Here is a 25,198-nt window from a genome sequence, read left to right on the forward strand (position 1 = left end):
CGATTATTGTTAGATGTATAAGTAATACTAAAAATCATCTTAATTTAATTTTGCATTTATTGTACATTTACATAAAATCACAAACAAGCTATCAAAAGACTAATCGCTCCAAATCGTTTGTTGTTTTATGTTTTCACAGTTTTTATATATGACACTATATATATATATATATATATATATATATATATATATATATATATATATATATATATATATATATTATAAAAGTGTTTGGCTTGAACATAAAATATGGATACGCTTCACGATTACACGTGTCATCTTTTCTCTGTATTTGTCAAATTTTTGTATACCCAATCTCGAGCACATTCAAAATAATAAAATCTCAAACCTGTTTGTCGTTGTTAACAGTCCCCCCAGTTTGTCTGCAAAAGGCTGTGTATCATCAAATTGTCTCTGGTATCATGCAAACCATTGTTTAGTTGCTTACAGTATTTAGAAAGACATATTTCATAGCAGTTTCAACTACTGTAACGTTACATTTATAAATATAATACATTAGAAAGGGAGCGTTCTAAAAAGGCTGATGTTAGAGTTTGCAAGCAGGCAAATCCCTAATATAAATGTTTAATAATTGTGTTTTCTTAAATTTATTTAATTTCCCAATATACTTAAATCCAGGACTTTTATCAAGCGGATGTAGTAGGTCGTAAAATGGAACCGGAAATACATTTACGTAAACAAAAATTTTGCGCGAAAATTTCTATTGTCGATTCGTGTACGCTCTGTGACTTATTTATCTATATGTCACATCAACTGTAAATTTCTTGTCCGAACATAAAAGAGACCACAAACATGGATGAATATGATGAAATGTACGGGATTGAGGATGATTTTGAACAACAGTTTGCTGATGAATTGGAAGTCATGGCTGAAATGGATCGTAAGTTCCACGTTTAACGTTATGTGTAACTTATGTGTAACTTATGTGTGCTTTCTGTCTGATGGTAGAACGAGCAGTCGCTCCTTTTAAAATTATTTAAAGCTAGTTTACATGCATTTGAGTTATCTTTGTTATGCCTAAAATACATACAGTGGGTATGGAAAATATCCACTCCGGAAAATAATCACGTTTTGTCGCTTTGCAGCCTGAAATGACGACGGAACCAGTTTCTGTTTTATCCAGCTGTATTTACTCCGTGCAACTTGTAACAAGTGAAAGAAATAACTCCAACATACAAAAAGTTGGAATAAGGATTACCCCCTTGTGTCAGTATTTAGTTGTTTCTGTTGGGATTTGTCTCTACTAACTTTGCACATATAACGTTAGACTTTGCAATATTTCCCTGCTCTGCTTTGCAGAACTGCTCAAGTTCCATTACATTGGTGACTGTTTGTGGACTGCAAGTCTTCAAGTCATTCCACAGATTTCAATGATGTTTAAGTCTGGGCTGTGACACGGCCATGCAGGGGACATTCACCTTTTTCTCCTTCAACCACTGTGCTCAGTTTTGCTATGTGCTTTGGGTAATTGTCATGTTAGAAGGTAAACATTTTTCCCATTATTGACAGCTTTTTGGCATTTCCAATCCACCAGACATTGTTTGGTGTTAAGGCCAAATAATTCAATTTTAGTCTCTTCTGCCTCAGAATCACCAAGGTGTGTTTTGGCAAAGTTCAGACTTGTGACTGCATGTGGCCTCTCTTGAGGAAATGGCTTTTTTCTTGCAACCCTCCCCTACAAGACATATTAGAACCCATATTTGATTGATTGCTTCAGTTGCACTACCATGGACTGAAAAGCTCCAGGAAAGCTCTTTTCATGCTGAGCTAATTGAAATGACCACAGCTGAATGTCAAATGGCTTTATGTGCCATTGAGAAGGTGATTAGCCACAACAGAGTTTACAAGACATTTTTAGGAGGGTTGATTCTTTTTTCAAGTTAGTTGTTCTGTTTAAAAAAAAATTCTGACATGTTGGTGTTATATTTTTCACTGGGATGATATAATTTGCACTGAGTAAATACAGCTGGATAAAACAAAAACCATGTTGTTCATTTCAAGCTGCAAAGCAACAAAATATGATTATTTTAAAATGGGGTGATCCTTATCTATACCAACTGTATACCTTAGTGGTAAATATTATGTGCCAAGAAGGTAAACATTGCTCTTTGTTAGTGTCAGAAAATGATTCATGATATTGCCATGAAATACATGTTGCATAATTTGTAAGTGTGTGTGTGTGTGTGTGTGTGTGCGTGTATATATTTAAATGTATTTTTTTTAAATCAATTTTGAATGTATGAATGTGTCTGTATGTGTCTAGGTGAACATCCTCCTGGTGTGAAAGTGTCTGAGTTCCGCAATAAGAAGCCGATTCCACAGACGTTTGAGGAAGCCATTGTGTCCGGTGACGTGCCATTGAAGAAATCTGTAAATAACCAGTATCCTGAGAGCATCTCACCTCCAGTATGTGAGGAGGAGGAATCTCTGAGTGAGTGTGTTATGTTTTATTACGTTTCATGTATTGAAACAATAATTCAGAGCTACACTATTGTTTAAAAGTTTAGATTCGGTAAGATTAGTTTTTTCATGAATTTAAAAGAAGTCTTGTAAACTCACCAAGACTGCATTTTAACTGCAAAAATACAGTTAAACAGTAATATTGTGGTTAGTACAAATTAAAATAACTGTAAAATATATTTTAAAATGTAATGTAATGTGATGGCAAAGCTGAATTACTCCAGTCTTCAGTCTACCGTGATCTTTCAGAAATCATTCTAATATGCTGATTTGGTGCTTAAGCAATATTTATCATTATCATTATCATTATAATATTTTTGTGGGAACCATGAGGCATCTTTTTCAGGATTCTTTGATGAATAGAAAGTTCAGAAGAACAGCTTATATATTTTAGCCTTTTTTAAATGTACGGTATTTATTTAAATTGTTTGGTAATATTAACCTGAATTTATTTTAGATCTCAAGTAAAAATGTTTTATATAATAATTACAAACATTTATGGATTATAATGCTGATTATGTTTGCCATATTAATAGCCCAGATGCTAACATACTATTAAAAAATTAATGATCAAACAAATTTAAATCGTTTGTAATATATGTTCTTATTCTCACTTTTGATCAATTTAATGTATCCTTGCTGGATAAAACTATTAATTTCTAAGAAAACGAAACAATCTTACCCCAAACATTTGAATAGTAGCATAAACTTCGACTGTGAAATGAGTGCGTATAAAAGTAATGCAGTGTCTAATTAGTTTGTGGTTTTTCACAGCTCCTAAACCCAAGAAAAGGAGACAAGATGTGGTGAAAAAGCTTCAGTTTGGTGTGGAAAACGGTGATGACATCACTCCTCCATCTTCACCTGAGGTTTACGACAGACCAGCAAGAGAAGGGTAAAAGTTTACGTACAGCACAGTTAAACTGTACTGCTGCGTGGAACACATTTCACATCATAACATTACAGTCATTGATCGCAGAGTGAGTGTTTTTATTTTATTTTTATATATCTGTTCACAGGCCTGAATTTTCTCTGTCACTGAGTCCAGATAGACCAGCAGCCACAAAAATAACAACCAATGTGTTGGATATTAGCGGACTGGATGCATTACATGAGTCCCCAAAGCAGGTTACCACAGCAAGACGCCATGCCCAGAAACGGCCCCCTGCAATCGGAGATTACATAACCGTCACAGACTCCATGGGAAACAGAGTCTACCTTAACAAGAAAGAGGATGAGGAGAAGGTTTCAGACCACACCAGCAATTCTACTTGACATCTTTGCTGAAATACAATGTGTATATTTCATTTATTGACTTTTCGAAAAAAATTTTCCCCAGGTACCAGACCCAAGAGCCTTCCGTAACTCACTGAATGGACTAGGACTGTTAGCGGTTCCTGTTGAAGTGCTGAAAGAACAAATTGCAGAGAGAGTAAGAATATGTGTACACATGCAAACAAACCTAAATGAGTGATTTGGAGGAATTCTGTCTGAATTGGTTTTGTTTTTCAGCGCCATCGGCAAGTGGTGGAGGAGTCCCAAAGATTGACAGAGCTTATGAATAGGTGACATTTTTGTTTGTATTGTATCTGTCACTCAGCCTCAGGCCTTCCAAGAGCAAGTGATGTTATGCTAAATTTCTCCAAATCTGTTCTAATGAAGAAACATCTACATCTTGGGTGGCTATTCCTGGAGCACAACAATTTTTTTTACTCTTAATGTTTTAGTGGTATAAGTCCAGAGCTTCTTGCAGAAGAGCAGACAGACTCTGGTGTGGATGGTGATAGTGGGGAAGATGAAGGCTCGTCCTCGCGGCTGTGGGTGGATCAGTTCTCGCCACAGCACTATACTGATTTACTCAGTGATGATGTGAGTCACAGACACTCCGCTTATTCAAAAACTAACTGCTCTAATCAGAGACGAAGATTATTGGCAGGAATTTGCCTTCTAATTATTTACATTTGTCTCTATCTCTATAGTTTACTAACCGCTGTCTGCTGAAGTGGCTGAAACTCTGGGACACCGTGGTCTTTGGGCGAGAGAGGAAACCCCGCTCTGTCCCTGCAGATGTCAGATCCAATTTCACGAATGCTCAAAACCAGAACCAGTCCCAGCGTTTCAAAACCAAGTCCCAAATGACAGAAGAGATACTAGAGGCTGAGCTGGACCAGTACAAAAGACCTAAATTTAAGGTGAGTAAAACGGATTTGTTATATTTATATTGGGTTTGATATCGGTAAATGAAACTTTTTCTGTTTTATAAACGTTGTACTTTTTATAAACCAGTAAATATGTAACAACAATTCTCTTTTAGATCAGTATTTTATATTTTGGCAGTTTAGGTTGCTAAAATTTTTTTTATTTTTTATAATTTACTAATTTTGTTTGTCAAATGTCAAAGGTTGGATATTTGACAGTGAATAGGTGATATTCATTGTAAAATATGAACATAAGCTGCAGTGTGCATGGTCTCACCATCAGAGAAGTAGTGAATGTAATGCGCAGAGTTGTGCAATTCTTATTTTTACCATGTTAAATGCAGTGTTAATTTTGACACAAAATTTTAATTTAGTTTTAATCTTAGTCTTTTGACTATAATTCTTTTTAGTTTTAGTCAAGTTTTAGTCATCTGATTTGTTTTAATTTTAGTCTTATTTTAGTCGACTAAAATTGCTTGATATTTTAGTACCAAGCAATTTTAGTCGACTAAAATAAGACTAAAATCAATAACAGATTTACTAGACAATTTTTTACAGCTGGTATAGGAAACAAACTTAACCAAAATATATAAAACACAAATTCAACTTTATTTCAACACAACTGTGTTTTTATTTCGATTCAAAAGCTTTTATGCAGCAACAAACACTGTCATGATAATGTAAACAATAACTAGCTGCCAATTGACCATCAAAAAAAGAAAAATAAAGTTAGGTCCAGGACCTTACAGCTGAGCTGAACAATAAGTGCATACATTTAAAGTAAATATTTAATAAGTTGGGTGGATAAAAAAGTAACAAGATTTTATAAGGTATTCATTTGTCTAGCAATATTGTATGTTTTAAATACTACAATATTGCTAGATTAGTATGTATAATGATAGGATGTGAACATTCACGTTTCACATGACTAATATAGAAATATTTGTGATATTGTCAACAAGTAGAACATTATAAAATATACTAAACATTAGTATTAATCAAATGTATGTATCATAATATTACGTATTAGGATTGTGCTCTCATCTAACTTGAAGAGGGGGCTATTTTACAGTACTTTTCAGTTCGTAATATTTAATGCTACAACATCTACGCACTGCAGTTTTCCAATTTTGCTTAGCTCAATAAACAAAAGAACATCGTTGTGAAATTACATTTGAGAAAATGTCCAGGTGGCTCGTCTGTAAATGTGTTTTCAAATTGGTTGTGTTCTTGCCACGAATGAGCGCTCCGCGTGCTTTACGCTTTGTTTTGTTTTGTTCGTCGTCGAACGTGAAGTGAGCTGTGGACATTTTGTCGCTCTTTTAGACATCACCTCTCTGAATGTCGACTTCCCGGGAGCTCATTTAAAAACTGAAAACCTTCGCTTCACGTCTCAATAAGTCAGGCTCGGATTGGTTCTCTTCTCTCATGCAGTCTCGCCTGTTCCGTTTTGCCGGTTCTTTTGTTCATTCCTCGCATCTCTCCCATCTGCTGATTTGATTTTCGTCACAGTCTATTTTCGTCTCGTCCTTTATTCGTTGACGATAATGTCAATCAATTTAGTCATAGTTTTAGTCTCCATCAGTGCCTTCTTTTTTAGTTTTCGTTTCGTTTTCGTCCGCAAAAATATATTCGTGACGAAAATAATGACGAAAATATTTAGTCAACGAAATTAACACTGGTTAAATGTAAGATGTTTAGCTGTGTTTATCAATCTACACAGGTGGCACTGTTATCGGGTCCTCCTGGACTGGGGAAAACCACGTTGGCACACATTATCGCAAAGCATGCTGGCTACAATGTTGTAGAAATCAACGCTAGGTAAGAGGATGCAAGCCCTGATGGTGACCAGTCAGAAGCATCCACTCACAAGCTGATATGTGCCAATCTCTTCTCAGTGATGACCGCAGTGCAGAGCTCTTCCAGAAACGTATTGATACCGCAACACAGATGAAGTCCGTCCTGGGAGCCAATGAGAAGCCCAACTGCCTTATTATAGATGAAATTGATGGAGCTCCTGCTGTAAGACCACCTTTCGGTTTTATCGTTTACTTTTGATTCAGTGGCTTGTCTAATTTAAGCTGCTTCTCATTTTTTTGGCTCAGGCTGCCATTAATATCTTATTAGCGACATTGAACCGGAAAGATAGCAGAGAAGGGGAGGAGTCAGGTGTTAATGCCTTGAAAAAGAAAAAGAAGAAGCAGTCTGTACTGCTTAGACCAATCATCTGCATCTGCAATGACCTGTAAGTCCCACGGTTAAGTGGCATAAATAAATATTTTTGTAGGATGTAAAATATAATTTACTTATTCCAGTGAACTGTTAAACATTCAGAAAACACACAAATAATATCACTAAATTAAATAGCACAACATTTCTGAACATTTGATTTTTGTTGTGCATCCCCTTCACAATGGATATTATGACTGGAAAATCAATCCAGAAACGTTTTACATCGATGAAGGAAAACTTGTTTACTTGTACTTTTGTCAGGTATGTTCCAGCTCTGAGGCCCCTGAGACAGCAAGCTTTCCTATTGGCCTTTCCTCAGACTCTCCCCTCTCGCTTAGCTCAAAGACTAGCAGAGGTGATACGCACATACACTCACGTGTCTACGAGATGATTTTGTAAGCTCATGAATACGAACCCATGAATGCTTTTGTTTCTGTTTGTAGATCACAAGACGTCAGGGTATGAAAGCAGATACTGGCACTCTGATGGCCTTGTGCGAGAAAACTGACAATGACATCCGAGCGTGCATCAACACATTACAGGTGTGAGAGATGTGTGCTTTAAAACATGTCAGAATTCATATATGGGTTTGCTTATGCTAATGGTTTAAAATATGGGTTTGCTTATTTCTATGTTTGTGCAGTTTTTACACCGTCGTGGACAGAAGAACTTGGATCAGCGCAGTGTCAATTCAATCTCAGTGGGATTGAAAGACCAAAACAAGGGACTGTTCTCAGTTTGGCAGGAAATCTTCCAGCTTCCTCGACTGAAACGGTACTCCAAAACAAAATATGCCATACTCAAGCTCATGCTCTTTGATATCTCCCTCTGATATCTTTAAATGAATGGTCATAATAAAAGCATTGTGTGTTGCTGTGTTATACAGAATCTATTAAATTCTTTAGTATTCTTACACATTTATGACCCCTTATTAATGGAAAGTCTACATGGATTATTTGTAATTAGTAATGGTGCATATGTACCATTTTAAATATTCACTTGTAACAGCATAGGCCAACATTTAAACATAATTCTCGAAACATAATTTAAATTGTAAATAATTTACCTGGCTTTGGTGTTTTTACATTTGTATGTTTTATCAGATTGTAACCAAGTATGGCATTCTTCATTTTATTATGACCTCTGTAATTGTTTACTGTTGTTGTGATTTAGGAAGCGGATTGGTGGAGATCCTTTTGGTGGTTTAGATGAGGCAGGACTTAAAGATGGCTCACAAAGGCTTCAGCACATCTTACATTTAGTCTCATCTAATGGAGAGCACGAGAAACTCACTCAGGTAGCTACAGACATGCTCTACTTTGGGCTCCATTTGATGAAGAGTTCGAAAAACATACTTGAACCCTGGCTCCAAAAAGCATTCAGACACAAATCACACTTCAAATGCTTGAATTACTTTGCTTAAGATAACAAAATGTCAAAATAATTTACCACAAATAAAAATGGGCATGTTCCTATCATGCTTGACAACCAAAAAGTGTAATTTTGTAATGACCATGCCGTGTATGTTTTGTCATTTAAAACTTCACAAATTTATTTTTTTGTGAACTCCTTTTACTTGAAAAGGGTGCTTTCTTCCTTTTTTGTTTTATTTCTTCTTCTTTTTTTCAATGTCCTGCAAAATGTGTGTGAAATAGTGACGTTTCAGCCAAAAGTAATATACTCTCTCTTCCATAGGGCCTGTATGATAACTTCCTCAGCATGAAGCTGAAGGACCCTGGGATGCTGGGTGTGTGCTCAGGTCTTGACTGGTTGTGTTTCTCTGATCTGCTGAATGAGTGCGTCTTACACGGACAGAACTATTCGCTCATGCGCTACTACCCTTTCCTGCCTGCTGCCTTCCACCAACTATTTGCTGCAAACTCTGTCCCACGGATCAATTATCCACACAGTCACTATGAGGTGAGAGAATGCAATAGACAGAGAGAGCACATGCTGACTGTCCACCCTTATCCTTAATAAGCTAATGTCCTGTGGTTCCCTCTCTACCTTTCATCAAATAAAGGCACTCTGTCCCAGTTACACACTTGACTATAGAGCCTCAAAACACGCCACACGTGTCTCTATTCACTATGACTGCAGTTATGCCACTGAGCATCTGTTTTTCACATACACTATTGTTCAACAATTTGGGGTCATTTATTATTATTATTATTATTTTTTTAGAAGTTAGTGCTTTCATAAAGCATGGATGCATAACAGCTTTGTATATTGCAAGTCCAAAGGACAGCTGTGTGCCCACCAGTGTAAATTTCTGCATGTATGTTTGACAGCCTACATCCTTCATAGATGGACACGTCAGTAATTTAGATTAAAAAAAATATGCATAAATACTCGGTACAAAGCAATAGTGACCACGTAATAAAAACAGTTACTAAAAGTAGTGTGATGTGACATGTCGGATCCAATGTAGTCGACATAGAATCGTCTTTTAGTTTCAATCTTTATGAAAATCTTGCACCAAATTGTGCTTTGTAAACGAATCCTTTAGTCCTTTAATTAAAAAAGTTACAAATGTTACAGTTTTTTTTACAATTGCAGCAGCTGTGTTAATTTAAGCCATTTTACTAGCTTCAACCATATGCCAAGGGCATGCCATTTAAAGACGTGTTGGCAAACTCCGATTCTCTGAGAATTAAAAAATGGCCCACACTTTCAAAGGCACTCAGAAAACTAGCCAGTCAGAAACTTTGACTCTAAATAATTTTGCATGTTTGGGATTGATGCTATAAAGATATATGAAGTGATGTCACAGTGTCAGAAAAAAAATGTGCGAAAATTGCAAATTTAGGATCCTCAGCTCTAGCCCTTGATTTCCACTTTCCACCAGAGTTTAGCGCCAACCTTAATGAAACACAGATAATCAAGGCCTTCAGGATCACTAGAGAGGTACAGGCAGGTGAGCTTGATCCAGGTTGGAGCTAAAACCAAAGCCACTGAAAGGCAGGACTGCAACCTTTTGCTAAAAAAGCATAATGGCTAATGCTAACACTTCCGCTTTGGTGGTATGCAGGGAAGGATACCAGAGGCAATTTTGTTTGAATGTAAGTCAATGGAGGAAAGGCTTCACTGCACTAAATAAACAGCCTTTTTGAGGAAACAGACAGCCTATCGGCTAATTTCCAACATGTTTTACACTAAACAATAGTTTTGGACTATTTTTAGTTTAAAATGGAAAAGAAAAGTTTTATAAAACAAGTCACTGACTTTTTGTCACCGGTGGGATTCATCTTACAGCATTTAACATTCATTCCTGTAGTATCCGTAAACGGCAACTGAGTGTCACACAACTCTTTGAATCTCATGATTGGGTATCAAGGCACACGTGATCCTATTTGAGGGTTACACTTTCTCAAATAGTAAGTAATACAGACCCTCTCATCTCCCTATAGTAAGACAATCTCTGGCTAAACAGCAAAAAGTGGACCTCGAGGGCCAGAGTTGAAAACTCTTGTTTGGGGGGAACAGCAGTCTATGACTGGGGCAGTAGGTGTTCCTTTGAAGGTACTGCCCCATTGACAAGCTGTTGTGTATTTGGATATAAATTAAATTCATCTTAAATTCATTTCTAGGCTTTCACTAAAACTCAGCACACCAAGAACGCCCTGCTTGCCATGTTGAATGAGATCCCACCTGCTGTACAGAGCCGCATTTCCATGAGCTGTCTCTGCTTGGACATCCTCAGCCTTCTCCTGGAGCTCATCTCCCCCAAACTACGGCCGGTGAGTGATGTTAAACTCCTGCAGCCCGCTGCTTCTTTCAAACTTTGGATTTATCAAAGAATCCTGAAAACACTATATTACAGTTTCCAAAAAAAAGCAGTTTTAAACACTGATAATATTAAGAAATGTTTCTTGAGAAGCAAAGCAACATATTAGAATGGTCTCTGAAGGATCATGTGACACTAAAGACTGGAGCAATGATGCTGAAAATTCAGCTTTGCCATTCCTGGAATAAATTAAAATGTAAAATGTATAAAAACAGAAAAGTTGTGTATTTTAAATTGTTATAAAATTCCACAATATTGCTGTTTTACTGTATTTTTGATCAAATCAATGCAGACGTAGTGAGACATGTGATGTGTTTCTTACAGGTCAACCCACAGCTTTACAGCACTAGGGAGAAGCAGCAGCTCTATGATTTGATTGACACCATGATCAACTACAACCTGACCTACAGACAGGACCGCACACCAGAGGGACAGTACACTTATGTGCTGGAGCCGTGAGTACATGCACATACAGTACACTAACAACATGATCTACAGACTCACTGAACATATTTTTCTGTTTTTGGGCAGATAACCGTGCTTGCTTGCTGACAGGACTTTAGTTATGCAAATGAGACTCCACAGCAAGAATACGCACTAACACACACAGCGCTTGAGAGATTCAGATTAGATGGGGAAAACCCTGTGCATGTTTGTCATGATCATGTTTCTGAAGTATCTCATTGATATACGCGTATGTTTGTTCTTTAGAATCATGCAGCAAGGAGATGCCGGTCACCTTAAATTAAATTAAATTAATGCATTGAGCAGACGCTTTTATCCAAAGCGACTTACAGTGCATTCAGGCTATCAATTTTTACATATCATGTGTTCCCAGGGAATCAAACCCCCAACCTTGCGCTTGATAGCGTAGTGCTCTACCAATTGAGCTACAGGAACACGTTTATGCATTTCCTATATCTTCCTGCCATCTCTTATTAAGCTCTGCTTTTTTTTTCTCTAATATCCCTCCTCGTTAGATTCCCTTGTTCAGGTTCACCTTGGAGTAGTGCCCAATAATAATATTATAATGTTATGTAAAAGTCTGTGCTGTCATTGTATTATATTGCTTTCAATGACTAGTTGTCCATTTAAAATGACCTGTGTGTTTGATCAACAGTAATGTAGAAGATGTGGTGCACTTTCCGGGTTTGCCTCCCCGGAGACAGTTAACCTATCAGGTGAAGCAGCTGATCGCCAGAGAGACCGAACTAGAGAGGATGAGGAGGGTAGAGAGAGCCCAGCAGAAACGAAACCCACAGAAGGTAAAACACACACACACACATATAGCCTGTACACAAATATGAATAGTTACTTAAGTATTGAAATATTATAATATATATATATATATATATATATATATATATATATATATATATATATATATATATATATATATATATATATATATATATGTATATGTATATATATATATATATATATATATATATGTATATTAGTTACTCTTAAAAAACTATAAAATCAGTTATATCAGTTTTTTTTTTCCTTTACTGCAAGTATGATGCTTGGCTTTAAGTTTTTTTTTAATGTTATTTTGTTTGGTTGTGTAGATAATTTTTTTTTAGTCTTAAAAAATAAACAGTCTGTTTATCCATCATTTCCAGTGTAAACTTGAAATACATTCACATGCACTTTTTTTGGACTGCAACATTATGACTTTGGAAGTGTCTACAGTTTTGTCCGACTTCAGTCATACCAGTCCAAACCTTTGCAAAGTTGGACTAACAGACCTAGATAATGACCTCGACCTTATCTAGTATGTACACTAGACAGAAGTGAGGCTCAAAATGTATTTAATCCCTTAAGTGTTGGGTTGTGTGTGTGTGTGTTTTTATATATATATATATATATATATATATATATATATATATATATATATATATATATATATATAACACAGGCTTCAGCTATACAGCATATAATATGCAGAGCTGTAGACAATCATGTTTTGTTAACAGGATTATACAAGTTACGAAACATTTGTTCTCTGCATTCAGATGGAGACCGGTAAAAAGGATCAAGAGGAGAAGAAGACCGAAGTGAAGAAACAGACGAGCAGGAACCATCAGCAGAGGCTGGAGAACATAGTTAAACAGACTGTGGTGGAAAGCAGGGTAAAGCAACTATATTAAACCACCTTAAATCCTTTACATCTGTCTTTAAACAACCTCCCTATACTCATAAAAATCCCATTTTAAAATGTATTTTCCACTCCCCCATTGAATATTATCATAGCTAATTCAATGCTGGGATTGGTGATTCACAACTTCACTCTGACATTTTGTCAAACTGATCTACAACTAATGAGTTTTACATTATTGAAGATAATATTTACAAAATATGTTTTTAAAAATTAATAAGTAAATAAATAATTTGTAAATATATTCAATAATATAAATCTAATTGTGAATGGGCAAAAAGCAAATAGATTATTGAATATAACCTCATTTAAAATTCGAAATCAGAGAGATGTTGGTTTTTGCTCTGAACTATTTTGAAAAACCAATTTTAAGTGATTCTGTGCCGCCATGTTATATGATTGTCCTTATACTGGCTCTCTTTGCATATGCTTGACTTATGCTTCATAATAATCAAAGATTAACTGGTTAATAGCGGATCAGGGTTGAAGTGCTCACATGTGATGACTTATTTATCCTTTTCATGTTTATAGCCTGAATTGGATTTCTTTGGACGAGCCATTGCACCCAAGGAGAAACCTGTGATCACCACTACAAGTGAGTTGCTGTTTGTGTGTGTGTGTATATACACACATTCTTACAATAAATCGTCTAAAAAAAAAGTCTCAAGCTGATCTCATTTCTCTTTGCAGGTGAAGATGGCAAAGTAGGTGGAGTGGTGCATATCGGTAAAGCTGTGGGTAACAGTGATGTATGGTTTCGTTTCAATGAAGGTGTGTCCAATGCAGTGCGCAGAAACGTTTACATTCGGGAGCTACTTTAAAGTGATGTGGGTGAGAGAGAGAAGATGAAGCTTAATGAATGTTCATTTACCATCTGAAAACTTAAAACCCCAAAATGTTCTGAACCTTGTACTTCATTGTTAAAAATCAAATATATACAGTGTGTGAAAATGACAAAAGCACTGGTTCCTCTTTTGTTTTTTGTTTTTTATTGTTGTATAGTTGTCTTACACTTTTATAAATACATGTTTTCACTGAATAACGACAGTTTTTTCTTTCTTTCTATTTATAATGTCGTGGCATGAGAAGCGTACACAACAAAGCAGATTAACATTTGCGTGTTTGTTCATCCTAGTCAAAGTCGGGGCAATGTAACCATGAGAATGGGTGGAGTCACTCTTGTTGCCATAGTGATGAGTGACAGCTCTTGCGCTATGTTATAACACATTTGCTTGACTCCACCCACGGGTTGTCCTTCAGTATATCTGGATTCAGAAATGGATCCTCATTCATTTTCTCCTCAGTCCATTTAATTAATCTGAAAATGAATAGATAATTAATAGATAAAAAAAAGCAGCCTGAGATTTCTTGCTCCCATCAACCCGAAGGACTTATTTAGTTCACAAACTTGCAACTTCACAAAGCAAAATACATGTTTGAATACCATATTTCATATTTTAATATTTTGAGCACAAATATATTGATTTATATTTATACACAATGATTTGCATTTATAAATGATTATTATCTGTGCAAATAAAAATACTTAAGTGTGCATTTTTAAATAGATAATCTTTTCAATTTCTTTGAAGTTTTATGACAGTAGTTTAGGGTTTGAAAAAAACCATTAGTTGGAAATCCCTGATTTGAAACAATCCATTGCAGTAGGTGTTTTATTTTTGATACTCACTCTGGAATCGAGACAGATGTTTTCTCTCTGTTAAACTTTAGCTGCTGCTTCAGACTGTCCACATGATTCTTCAGCTGAGTCTCATCCAGCTCATCCATCTGAAAAACCAGCCATCATGTTCGTTTAATCTTATGTCAAAGTCTTAAACCTATATTGTCTGTATTTGATGGCTAGGTAATATAAAATAATAGTATTTAAAATATACAATTAGCCTACCGTGATAAGGTCCGAGTTAAGTAGCTTAGAAGTGAAGTGAAAGGATTGTTTGAAGTCCTCCAGCAAATAGCCTGAGTATGAATGCTTGAGGTTATGCAGCATTCAAACTACTTTGTTACTCAAATTCTCTCTCGTCAACAATCGTGAGTTGTCGTGGGAGGGATGTTTGGACTCTTTACATCTATGTAAAATACATGCAAAACTGTTCAATGATGTCCTTCTGGCTTCACCTAGTTTTTACCAGAGAAACGATAGAGTAAATGTTATGATGTTATCAAGAGGCTAATAGTCACTTGATAACATTGGTAAAGGTTATTTAAATGTCCCCCAAAAGCATGAAGTTATATTTTGTGATTTTATTATTATTGCACATTTAAATTTTTACACGATAGTTGTCTTGATTTTGACACTTGATTTTAGTGCCGGGGTGTCATCTATATATATATATATATATATATATATATATAATGCGAATAGGCAATACCGCCTATATCTATATACGATCGTTTGAGCACATCTGAAAAATTGCAGAGGACACCGAGTGAGCTACAGCATAGAGTGCATAATCCAATTTGTTCCAAATGAGACATGCTTATATTAAGGGCCTTAAAATAACTTAAGTTTAACACGTTTAGTTTAAAGTGGCTCGCCCCATCAGATGATCTGACAGACTCATATGCTGCTGGCAGAGATGCTACTTGTGCTGTTTATTGAGATGTGCTGTTTTCCTCAGTGCATAACTTGCATTTCACAGATATATTCTCTATCTTTAAATGTTAAAAGCCATAGAAATATTCCCATTTTGCTCTCAGGAGTGCATGACCCTAACTTACGCAAAACTTCACAGAATTCACTGAACTAGTGCCGCCAAACAGACAGAGCAAAATAATTCTGACCCAAATATACATTTCGCTAAAATATTTGTAGTTGGACATTAAATGTGCCATTTGTAGAATTTTAATATTTTATGATAGCAGTAACTGTAAAGTGACTATTGCAAAGGGGTAATCAAAGTGTAATGCAATTAATCTGTGCCTTTGTTTTTATTCTTTTAATTTTTAGTCAAAATATTTAAGTCAGATCATACCCAAAACAGTGAAATGTTCCTGTGAAATGTGAAAAATCAAACAAGGATTTTATCATGGTTGTTCAGTGAAGAATATTTTCTACATAATCTGTCCAGAACTCTTAAAGGGGTCATATGATGTTGCTAAAAAGAAAATTTATTTTGTGTATTTGGTTTAATTAAAGGTTTATGCTGTTTAAGGTTAAAAAAAAACACATTATTTTCCACATACTGTACATTAGTTTCCCTTCTATGCCCAGCCTTTTTGAAACACATCGTTTTTTACTCATCGGTCTAAAAAGTGAGGTGTGCTCTGATTGGCCAGCTATCCAGTGTGTTGTGATTGGCTGAATGCCTCAAGCGTGTGATGGAATTGTTACACCCCTTGCCATACTGTGATGCATGTCCCAGTCAGAACACCGGTGAGACCAGACAAAAACAATAAAACCCATTACAAACGAGCAGTGGTGTCAAAAGTACTGGCATTCATTACTCAAGTAGAAGTATAGATTCTAGGGTTTAAAAAGACTTTTGTAGAAGTTGAAGTATCAACTCAAGCTTTTTACTCAAGTAAAAGTGTAAAAGTACTGGTTTAAAAAACTACTTAAAGTATAAAAGTAAAAGTAATGTAAGGGGAAAAAAATGCCATTAAGAACAAAAGCTTAGGCCGCACCACAGGGGCCTATTGTGCACTACCCCTACCTCAAAAACCATTTTTCTAAAGGCCATAGGCCATAATGACTATAATGTTATATTAAAATGTTCATGTTGAAAAATTTGGGATGCACTAGGCTTCCTGTTTCAGCCGCATATATGAAAATACAAAAATGGTGTGCACATCCCAAACATCCAATAGGACGCAGGTGCAAGACAACTTAATTATATAGACAAATGAAGAAGTGAAGTCTGAACACTGAAAACTACTGCTCCAGAGGAATTTAATCAAGCAACGTTTCGACCTTCAGGTCTTCCTCAGCCGCATATATGCCCATTTAAAATGAACGCACTTTAGTACAATGCAAATACATTAAAGGACTAGAGATATTATGACTAGTTGCCAATAAGTATTGTTATGGTGCAAAAAGTCAAACTTCAGAGGCTTGTCATCAATAACTTTTAATGGAATGTACATCCATGATTAGCTGCAGGAAGCTGTGAGGGCAATGGACAAGAACATTGGTGCAGGCTTAGTAACAATTACACTTGTATGGGTGTCTATTTACAGTAAACATTATAGTGCTGTCAAAATGAATGATTAATCCAAGTGATTAATCAAAAACTAAAACTGAAAAAGAAATCATAATCCTGATACTTTCTTGATTGATACCTTCTTGTATTTGGTACATACGTCTGCTATGTCCAGTGTTCGGGGGGTAACGAGTTACAAGTTGGTATAGCCTACTTATTACAACATTGTCAATCGCATCGTCAATCGAAAGCGCTAATTTATTAAAACGTCTCGCTACCGAACTACCTACAGTAGCTTAATTTGTGGAGGACGAAGAAAAAGCACTCATTTGGTTAATGAGCCAGTGAGAAATAATAACTTTTAAGTACGGTCCAGTGCCTTTTCAATACTTTTAAAATGGTACCGGCTCCTAAACGGTGCCTGAACCGATACTTTAAAAAAAAGAACCACAAAAAAACTATGGATAACTTTAAACAACATTACAAATATTTAAAATAAATCCATAGCTTGTTGTGCAAGTTGTGCTTCCCTTAATCTAAGGCTAATGTATTTCACAATCTGGGTCATTATTTAATACAAAACCACACATAATGTTTCTACTGTATCTCTGTCACTCACTCTGATATTTAGTTAAGATGAGTGCTGTCTGTCACTGTCTTAAATCAGTTCTGTGAATTGTTGTATGGTCATTAATGAATTCTTTATAAAGTAGCAACAATGTCGTTTTTAAAATACAGTACTGTGCAAAAGTCTTATGGAAAAAATAGTATTTTCTCCCCAAAAAGGGTTTTAAGCCAGTTATTTATATCTGTAGTGTGTCAGTAGGAAATATCAGTTTGCCATTAATTTTAATAATAATCTAGTGCGATTTTGAATGCACAAGCAGTCTGACAACGGCAAAATGAATGTTTGGAAATGTAAACTGATATTTCATACTGACACACTACAGCAAAATATATAAATAACTGTCCGAACACCATTCTTTTAAGTGAAAATACTAAAGTGTCTAAGACTTTTGCACAGTAGTGTATGTATAAAGTACGTATGATTAAATTAAGTATATTTAAATAAGTTTAATTAAAGTATGTGTTCGTTCATATGTGTTAAGGGCTTTACAGATGAGAAACCGACTGCTACCTCGTGACCTTTTGTAAACTGTATTTATGACAAAAAACTGCACAGATATGGATATTCTAACAATCTATCGATAAACACATACCTTGTGTCCTCTATTTGTTTAAGTGCGCATGCGCTGCTCCGTTCGCGGTCTGCGCCTCTGCGGATTGAAGAGCGCGCTGAAAGACGGAGAGGAGTCCGGTCTGACGCTGGTTTCATGTGAAATTTAAGCGGACTGACTCTGAGGCGATCGGATACCGGTTCCATACCCAACCCTACTTTTAAGAAATATATTTTTTGATAAACGAACCCAAAACTGTCTATGTCCTGGCTGGACTGTGATGTGATTTGTGTCATGTGCAGGTGCGATGGATCGCGTACAAACCAATAGGGTGTCGGAATGGTATATGTTTATACTTATCATCCAACCACAATCAAATTCACTCCATCCGGATGGCGCGATTTATCTGGATAGGTTTTTTTTTTTTTTGAATGATGACAAGCCGGAATGAAAACAAGCAGAAATTAAATAGCAGTAACGAAGCTATTTTTAAAATGTAAGGAGTAGAAAGTACAGATACTTGCCTGAAAATGTAAGGAGTAGAAGTAAAAAGTCGGCTGAAAAATAATCACTCAAGTAAAGTATAGATACCCCAAATTTCTACTTAAGTACAGTAACGAAGTATTTGTACTTCGTTACTTGACACCTCTGCAAACGAGGCATTTGCTGCATCCATTGGGGACATAATTACCGATTATAATGACTTATACTGTGTTTTTACACATAATCCCATGCATTTGTGATCTGAGAAACAACAAACAACAAGTGGTACTCTACTCCAGCGGTTTTCAATTCCAGTCCTCATGCCCCCCAGCTCTGCATATTTTGCACACACCTGATTCAGATAATCAGCTCATTAGAAGTGAGCTCCGTGAATGAACTGTGTTCCCATTGTTCATTGCTGACTACTCCCTGAGCAGGGGAAATCTGTTGAAGTTACCTTCTTTAATCTTTCAAGCTGTTTAATGAGACTCAGTGGGTGTTGCAGTGCATAAGTCCAAAAGAAGTGAAATTAAAAGCTCCCTGCCATAAAATAAATGTCTCCTATCCCCTGGGGGGTGAACAAAGGTCTCCTGTATCGAATAGTTATGTTTTTGTAAGAAATAATATCCATTTTGAAATGTAATAATCACTTTAATGTAGCTTGCGCCAACAGTTTTACACGGAATAAGGAGGACGAATGAGGCCGTTGTTTCATGAAGTTTCATGAAAAACATTTGTTAACAGGAGCAAATGAAGCAAAGTTTCCTTACTTTAGCAAAGGAAAACCAGTCTCCTCTTGGCTTATATCGAAATCATCTAACTTTCTTCTTTACAGAATTCTTCTTTGTACTTTTAATTAGTGACTTGTTTTGTTTTGAACTCTCGCCTGCGCTTCCATGTTCATCACTTGTGAGCGGCTCATGCTCAAAGCTGACCTCATGTCATTTCCCGGAGCTGCTTCCATGTACTACTGTGAGTGCAAGTTAGATTAAATTGATTATTACATTTTAAATATGGTTATTTTTCTTAATTTTTCTTTTGCATTGATTCGCAATTAATTTGTTAACCCCCCCCCGAGCCATGTAAGAATTTTTACTAAGGATGGGCGCTTTTTATCTAACTTATTTAGGACTGATGCACCTTCGAATGCCATTAAACAGTTTGAAAGATCGAACACTTTTTTTTTCCTTTTTTTTTTTACTCCAACTGGATTTGTTTGAAAGACACCAAGGATGACAAGAGGGTGAGTAATTTAAGGCCCAGTTTTTTTTTTCTCGGTGAACTGACCCTTTAAGGTAGTAATGCATGTGCACTAAGAGGTTGATTGATTTACAAATCTTCTTTTTCATCAAACAGGCTTGGGTTTAAACATTTAAACCCAACTTTGGTATTTTGGTATTGTCGTTCTAAATACAAAATCCCAACATGACATCAGACAAGATTACAGCATGTTTTTTTGTAAACGTTGCAATTTCAGATCTAAAAAGGCTGGCCTCGGCTTAGATCAATGTGCTTGTCAAGTATTAGTATATCACGTTTTTAAGTGTTTTCCCAATTAAAGGATTCTAGAGTTTACTGAACCTGATCTATTAAAGAGGTTCCGCAATCTCTCTCACATACAGTCTGTAACTTTAGGTTTATTTTTTGGGATCAGGTAAAGGTTCCTCCTTCATGCTGTAAGTCTGTGTCATAACACATCTTTTTCTTTTCTTTTTTTTAAGGAGTTTAAGTTAAGGAGATATTTGTAATTACAGTACCTGGTGCTAAAAAGATCTTTCTGGATTGAGTAATGGGAGTATATATAGGCAGAGTTCTCATTCAGTTGTCGTTTTATTAAACAAATGAACTGTCATCATTCTACATGAAAAATTTTCTCTTACTGTGGGTACATAATTTGTGTTTCTTTAGCTGTATTGACTAGTGGTGTAACGATATTCAAACCAAAAAACGTTAAACTCCCACGTCTGTTTGTGTATATGTTTTTCAGTGCTCTTGATAAAGAACAGAGTAATTTGACCAGTCATATTCCTTGACTAGAATCCATATGTGCTTTGAAAAAGATCATATTACAACATATAGCCCTCAGAGACCTGCAAGTTGTTTTAATGGTAATATGAAGTTGCAATGATCAGTTTAGGGTGTAGGCAGCACTTTGGAACAGAGGCTCCCTCTAGTGAAAATTAAGTGTGTGTGTGTGTGTCAATTGTCTTTTAAAAGTAGATTGTAGTGGCTTATGCTGTACAGAAAAATAATATCCTAAACATGGTATCAGTGGGTATCCAGCCAGCGCTATAAATATAGCGTCTTGATTTCACACATGTACATATGGAAAATACTACTTGTTACATTCATGATTACAAAAAAATAATATATTGGAAAGAGTTAATGGTAGTTTTGAAGAAATCAATAAAACTGCTTTAGTTCTTGTGATTACAGTGAGTGATCAGAGTTCCTCTTTCACAGCAGCCTTCTGTTCATTCAGATATTTCTTCCTCCGTTCCTCCTCCTGTAGTATATACAGTGTGAGCGTGCATAATGAATACAATCCATGTCTATTAATATGAGAGTGTGAAAGCTTACCTTGGCTTTGTCCGTTTTGGCTTTTTCAATCTCTTTTTTCATAAATGTTACAATAGGCTTCAGCTTCCTCTTGCCAGAATATGGCACAACCTGGCAAATATTACAAAATACTCATGGACTGTACTGCTAAACAATACAATACAAGCATAACTAGTTTCTTTAGCCCAAAGACTAACACAGTAATGTGGCTGTCCTAAATTGGGATTTCCAGTCAATGTAAGATCTGAAATATTATGCAGAACAATGTAAACCGTTAATTGTAAGAGATTGCTTACCCTTTCTGAATAAACAGCAGGAAAGAATTTGATGGATGGGTATTTTTCCCTTAGATGAATGTTTACATCATTTGCAGTAACATCAATCTTGGCAACAACAACATCTTCATTTTCACGAAAGTGTTCAGCAAGCTCTTCCCACAATGGAAACAGAGCATGACTTTCGCTGCTCCAAGGTGCATCTATTGAAATTCGGTGTACATTTTTTCAAAATGGAAATGTCAGATAAAGAGGTACAATCATACTTAATAATCAAAACAGCTCATCTAAAATCTGAGGTACTTACAGAACAAGACAATGACATTTTTGTTATGGTTGAAGGCCACCAATTCAAAGTTCATCCCGACCAACTCTTTCACTGGCTGTGTATCCCAGTTTTCAGGAATTGACTCGCTCTGCAGTTTAGGCTATAAATTACAGAGATATTTGAGCTTTGAATATTATAATACAAACGTTTTGTATAGATTAGTTTTTTAATAAATTAAAAAAATATCTTAATTTCTATTTTAGTAATTGTTTTAGTTTTAATTACTATTATTTTTTAATTAAAAAAAATAAGACAAAAGATACTCACCTTTGCTTTCCCATCCAGGTACTTTAGGCAGAAATCTAAAAGAGTCTGTGTGTCAAACTTATCAGATGGCAGCTGGTATTGAACGTGGTCTGATAAATTGACCATACGGATCTGAGGCACTTCTTCTGATCTCACACGGAAATACTCCATAACACGGCCATTCCGTGGCTCAATCACATCAATCATCACAAACAGAACCTAAAGATAGAGTTTAAAGAAAACAGAAAGCCTTCACTACTGCCATCCACCAATATCATAATAGTAATACACTATATTCCATTGGTATTGCTATTGTTGTTCGGAGATGTACTGACCTTCCCTCTGAGTTTTTCCGCAGTGGTTTTAAAAGCAAGGTATATCTCTTCAAATCCTTCCTCAGTCTTATTAATAAACAGAAGGAAATGGTTCAGCACCACTGAGTTCAGGATCTTGGATGCTGTCTGGGAGGAGCACAAAAAGGAAAAAGGTTTGTTTATTTCTATACATCTATTATATGTCCTAATGCCTATATATTAAAACATACATATATAAAATTACCTCGCCATTGTACTCGGTCACAAGTTCCATCTCATACAGTCTGATAAACTGAACAAGATCTGTCTTCACCGTGCCGCTTCCCATCTCAAACTGCTCGTCAGGTTTAGACTAAAAGGAATGATAGACATGGGTGAGAGAGACATTTCATAATGTGCTGTAAAAAGAAGGCAGCTTATTCTTGTTTTTGGGACATTTTATTGATATGTGGGGGGAAATGTTAAGTGAAATTCGTACCTTTCTGATGAGGAGAACGGTATCTCCACTGATCTCATACTTGCTGAAGATCTCATCATTTCCTGTGACTCCAAAGGGCAGGTCTGCGATGTCAGCGGCTGTTTCATAAAACACTTTCACCATACCTTCCTCAAGATCCTGTAGTGTATGATCATCATTAAAAAACTGTGGCTAATACAACAATGCAATAAAAGATCTTGGAGTTATTTATCCTTCAATTAAGCTTTTTCTTTTGAAATAATTTGTCAAAATAAATGTCCACATGCTTTAAAACATCTTTAGTTATGACTGAATTATCAATGGATCCTTCATTTGAACGGTTTCTTTCAAAACACTTTAATAAAATTTGCTAAACATTTGGTAATATGTTTTAATGCTTTGTCAATTTATATTTAAATAATAAAAATACTAAACAACAGGTTGAGAAAACATTTTTTTTTTTTTTTTGATACATAATAACTTAGGACTTCTTTGAACACACACTTTTTTTAGAGAGAGAGAGAGAGAGAGAGATTATTGAAATCTGTGAAGCATTTTTTTTTCACTGAAAATAACTGGGTCAAAAGATCCACTAAAATAAATTACCAAATTACCTTAAATAAACCAAGCACCACAAGCTCCTCTTCTCCTACGAATTTTTCCAACTGTGTGAGATTACTGATGATATCAGCGCTCAGCCCTTTTCTTCTTTTAAGCCATGTCAGGATTGTGGCAGAGCTCTTAAGATCTGGTGATGGAGTCACACAAAAAAACATTCATGAAAAACTTCCTAAAATCCTAAAGTTCCTAAATTTTGCAAAGGCACAATGGTCAGTAAAAAAAGGACATAATCTTGTCATATTTCAACATTACCTGGACAGTACACTGGATTATTCTTGTTTCCAGACAGGTACAGCCGTAGTGATGGTATTGCTGTGACATTAAGGGAGGCAGCAAGATCTTTTTCCTTTTTCACATCCACTCCTCCCAGTCTCACTTCAGACTCTGCTTGCTTCAGCGCACCGGCTGCTTCTCTAAACTCAAGGATGGAGCCAAGGGACTGGCCGGAAACAGGCGCATCTACAGCAGGTACAAGTAAAAGCTGCAACAGTTTACTCCTTGTTGCAAATACGCACCATAAAATGTATACGTTTATTTTGTAGTGGTCCCAGATGTGCTAACTTTAGTTTGTATTCTTTATACACTGTGGCTTCATTAGTATGTAAATAGTCATTCAGCAGATGTCTTCATCCAAAGCCACAAACAACCCCCATTAGGTTAAATGATTTACTAAAAGGCACAGTGGTGATAGCTCATGGTTCATTTCTTGTGAAGATCAAACTAGCAACTTTCCTAGCCCTTGAGATTTACCAGCCCTGAGATTCAACCAACACCACCATTATTAATCTTTGAAATGGATGTTGAAATCTCAGGGAAACAATCTGAGGGGTCTCAATAAAGAAAAACAAGCATTACATTGACAAAAAAAAGTACTGTTAATGTTTTTACTTCGATTTGAAATATTGATTTGTCACCTCATGGAGCTGGATTTATGACAGGAATGCCATAAAAACACACATGCGAGAAGATATACTCACAGAAATGGACCAATAGCTGCTTGTGCTGTTTAAGAGCCCATTCGAAATTGCTTTTTGTCAGCACTAGAACATCTTTGTCCTCGAGGATTGCATCAGGGTCACTCTCCACCAGAGCTTTGCATAAATACACGCTCAGGCAGAGCGTAATGTACACCTTCATACTGCCTTCAGAAGCTGGAACAGACTCTCCGACCTTTGATTGCGTGAAAGGCGTGTGGAGTGTACAGGTGATATCAGTGTGTACTTTGGCAATGGACCGTTTGTAGCCAATACGAAGAGAGATACAAGTCTAATAGTCTGAGGGTGACTCAGAGAACAATAGCTTCTTGTGCTTTGTGCACAAATCTCTGTAGTCCACACAGAAAAAGGTGCAGCTTGAACTCCATTAACACTGTAAGCTCGAACAGTTTCCTAGACAAATTTATGGTCGCTGTTCATTAAAGGGATAGTTCACCCAAATGTTAAAATTATGTCATTAATAACTTACCCTCACGTTGTTCCAAACCCGTAAGACCTCCGTTTATCTTTGGAACACAGTTTAAGATATTTTAGATTTAGTCCGAGAGCTCTCAGTCCCTCCATTGAAGCTGTGTGTACGGTATACTATCCATGTCCAGAAAGGTAAGAAAAATATCATCAAAGCAGTTCATGTGAAGCATCGAAAATACATTTTGGTCCAAAAATAGCAAAAACTATGAATTTATTCAGCATTCAGTCAGTGTACTGTTTGAGAACATAAAT

The 25,198-nt window shown here is 36.0% G+C and overlaps 3 protein-coding genes across 3 annotated transcripts; 1 reads left to right on the forward strand and 2 right to left on the reverse strand.

Annotated features, from left to right (window-relative positions):
• The first annotated feature begins 682 nt into the window (after window positions 1-682).
• Window positions 683-13,898, forward strand: LOC113094082 (CTF18, chromosome transmission fidelity factor 18 homolog (S. cerevisiae)). The gene is made up of 22 exons (XM_026259770.1): window positions 683-901; window positions 2,285-2,452; window positions 3,256-3,376; window positions 3,501-3,726; window positions 3,821-3,913; window positions 3,994-4,046; window positions 4,209-4,350; window positions 4,461-4,673; window positions 6,403-6,500; window positions 6,578-6,701; window positions 6,785-6,924; window positions 7,173-7,266; window positions 7,355-7,453; window positions 7,555-7,685; window positions 8,085-8,208; window positions 8,607-8,831; window positions 10,502-10,651; window positions 11,023-11,153; window positions 11,819-11,963; window positions 12,717-12,833; window positions 13,391-13,454; window positions 13,550-13,898. The coding sequence occupies exons 1-22, from the start codon at window positions 814-816 to the stop codon at window positions 13,678-13,680; spliced, it is 2,877 nt and encodes a 958-aa protein (XP_026115555.1). The 5' UTR covers window positions 683-813; the 3' UTR covers window positions 13,681-13,898.
• Window positions 13,899-14,020: 122 nt separating this feature from the next.
• Window positions 14,021-15,177, reverse strand: LOC113094167 (guanine nucleotide-binding protein G(I)/G(S)/G(O) subunit gamma-13-like). Its single transcript, XM_026259882.1, has 3 exons — window positions 14,766-15,177; window positions 14,550-14,647; window positions 14,021-14,177 (listed from the first exon to the last, which is right to left on the reverse strand). The coding sequence occupies exons 1-3, from the start codon at window positions 14,865-14,867 to the stop codon at window positions 14,072-14,074; spliced, it is 306 nt and encodes a 101-aa protein (XP_026115667.1). The 5' UTR covers window positions 14,868-15,177; the 3' UTR covers window positions 14,021-14,071.
• A 4,583-nt stretch (window positions 15,178-19,760) lies between these two features.
• LOC113094236 (protein disulfide-isomerase) lies at window positions 19,761-24,916 on the reverse strand. The gene is made up of 11 exons (XM_026259959.1): window positions 24,458-24,916; window positions 23,733-23,939; window positions 23,474-23,607; window positions 22,881-23,018; window positions 22,647-22,754; window positions 22,424-22,549; window positions 22,110-22,307; window positions 21,822-21,942; window positions 21,536-21,717; window positions 21,261-21,350; window positions 19,761-21,186 (listed from the first exon to the last, which is right to left on the reverse strand). Exons 1-11 carry the CDS (start codon window positions 24,615-24,617, stop codon window positions 21,124-21,126), a joined length of 1,527 nt encoding a protein of 508 aa, XP_026115744.1. The 5' UTR covers window positions 24,618-24,916; the 3' UTR covers window positions 19,761-21,123.
• Window positions 24,917-25,198: the final 282 nt, after the last annotated feature.

This window comes from Carassius auratus, chromosome 1, assembly GCF_003368295.1.
Source record: "Carassius auratus strain Wakin chromosome 1, ASM336829v1, whole genome shotgun sequence".
Taxonomy (NCBI): domain Eukaryota; kingdom Metazoa; phylum Chordata; class Actinopteri; order Cypriniformes; family Cyprinidae; genus Carassius; species Carassius auratus.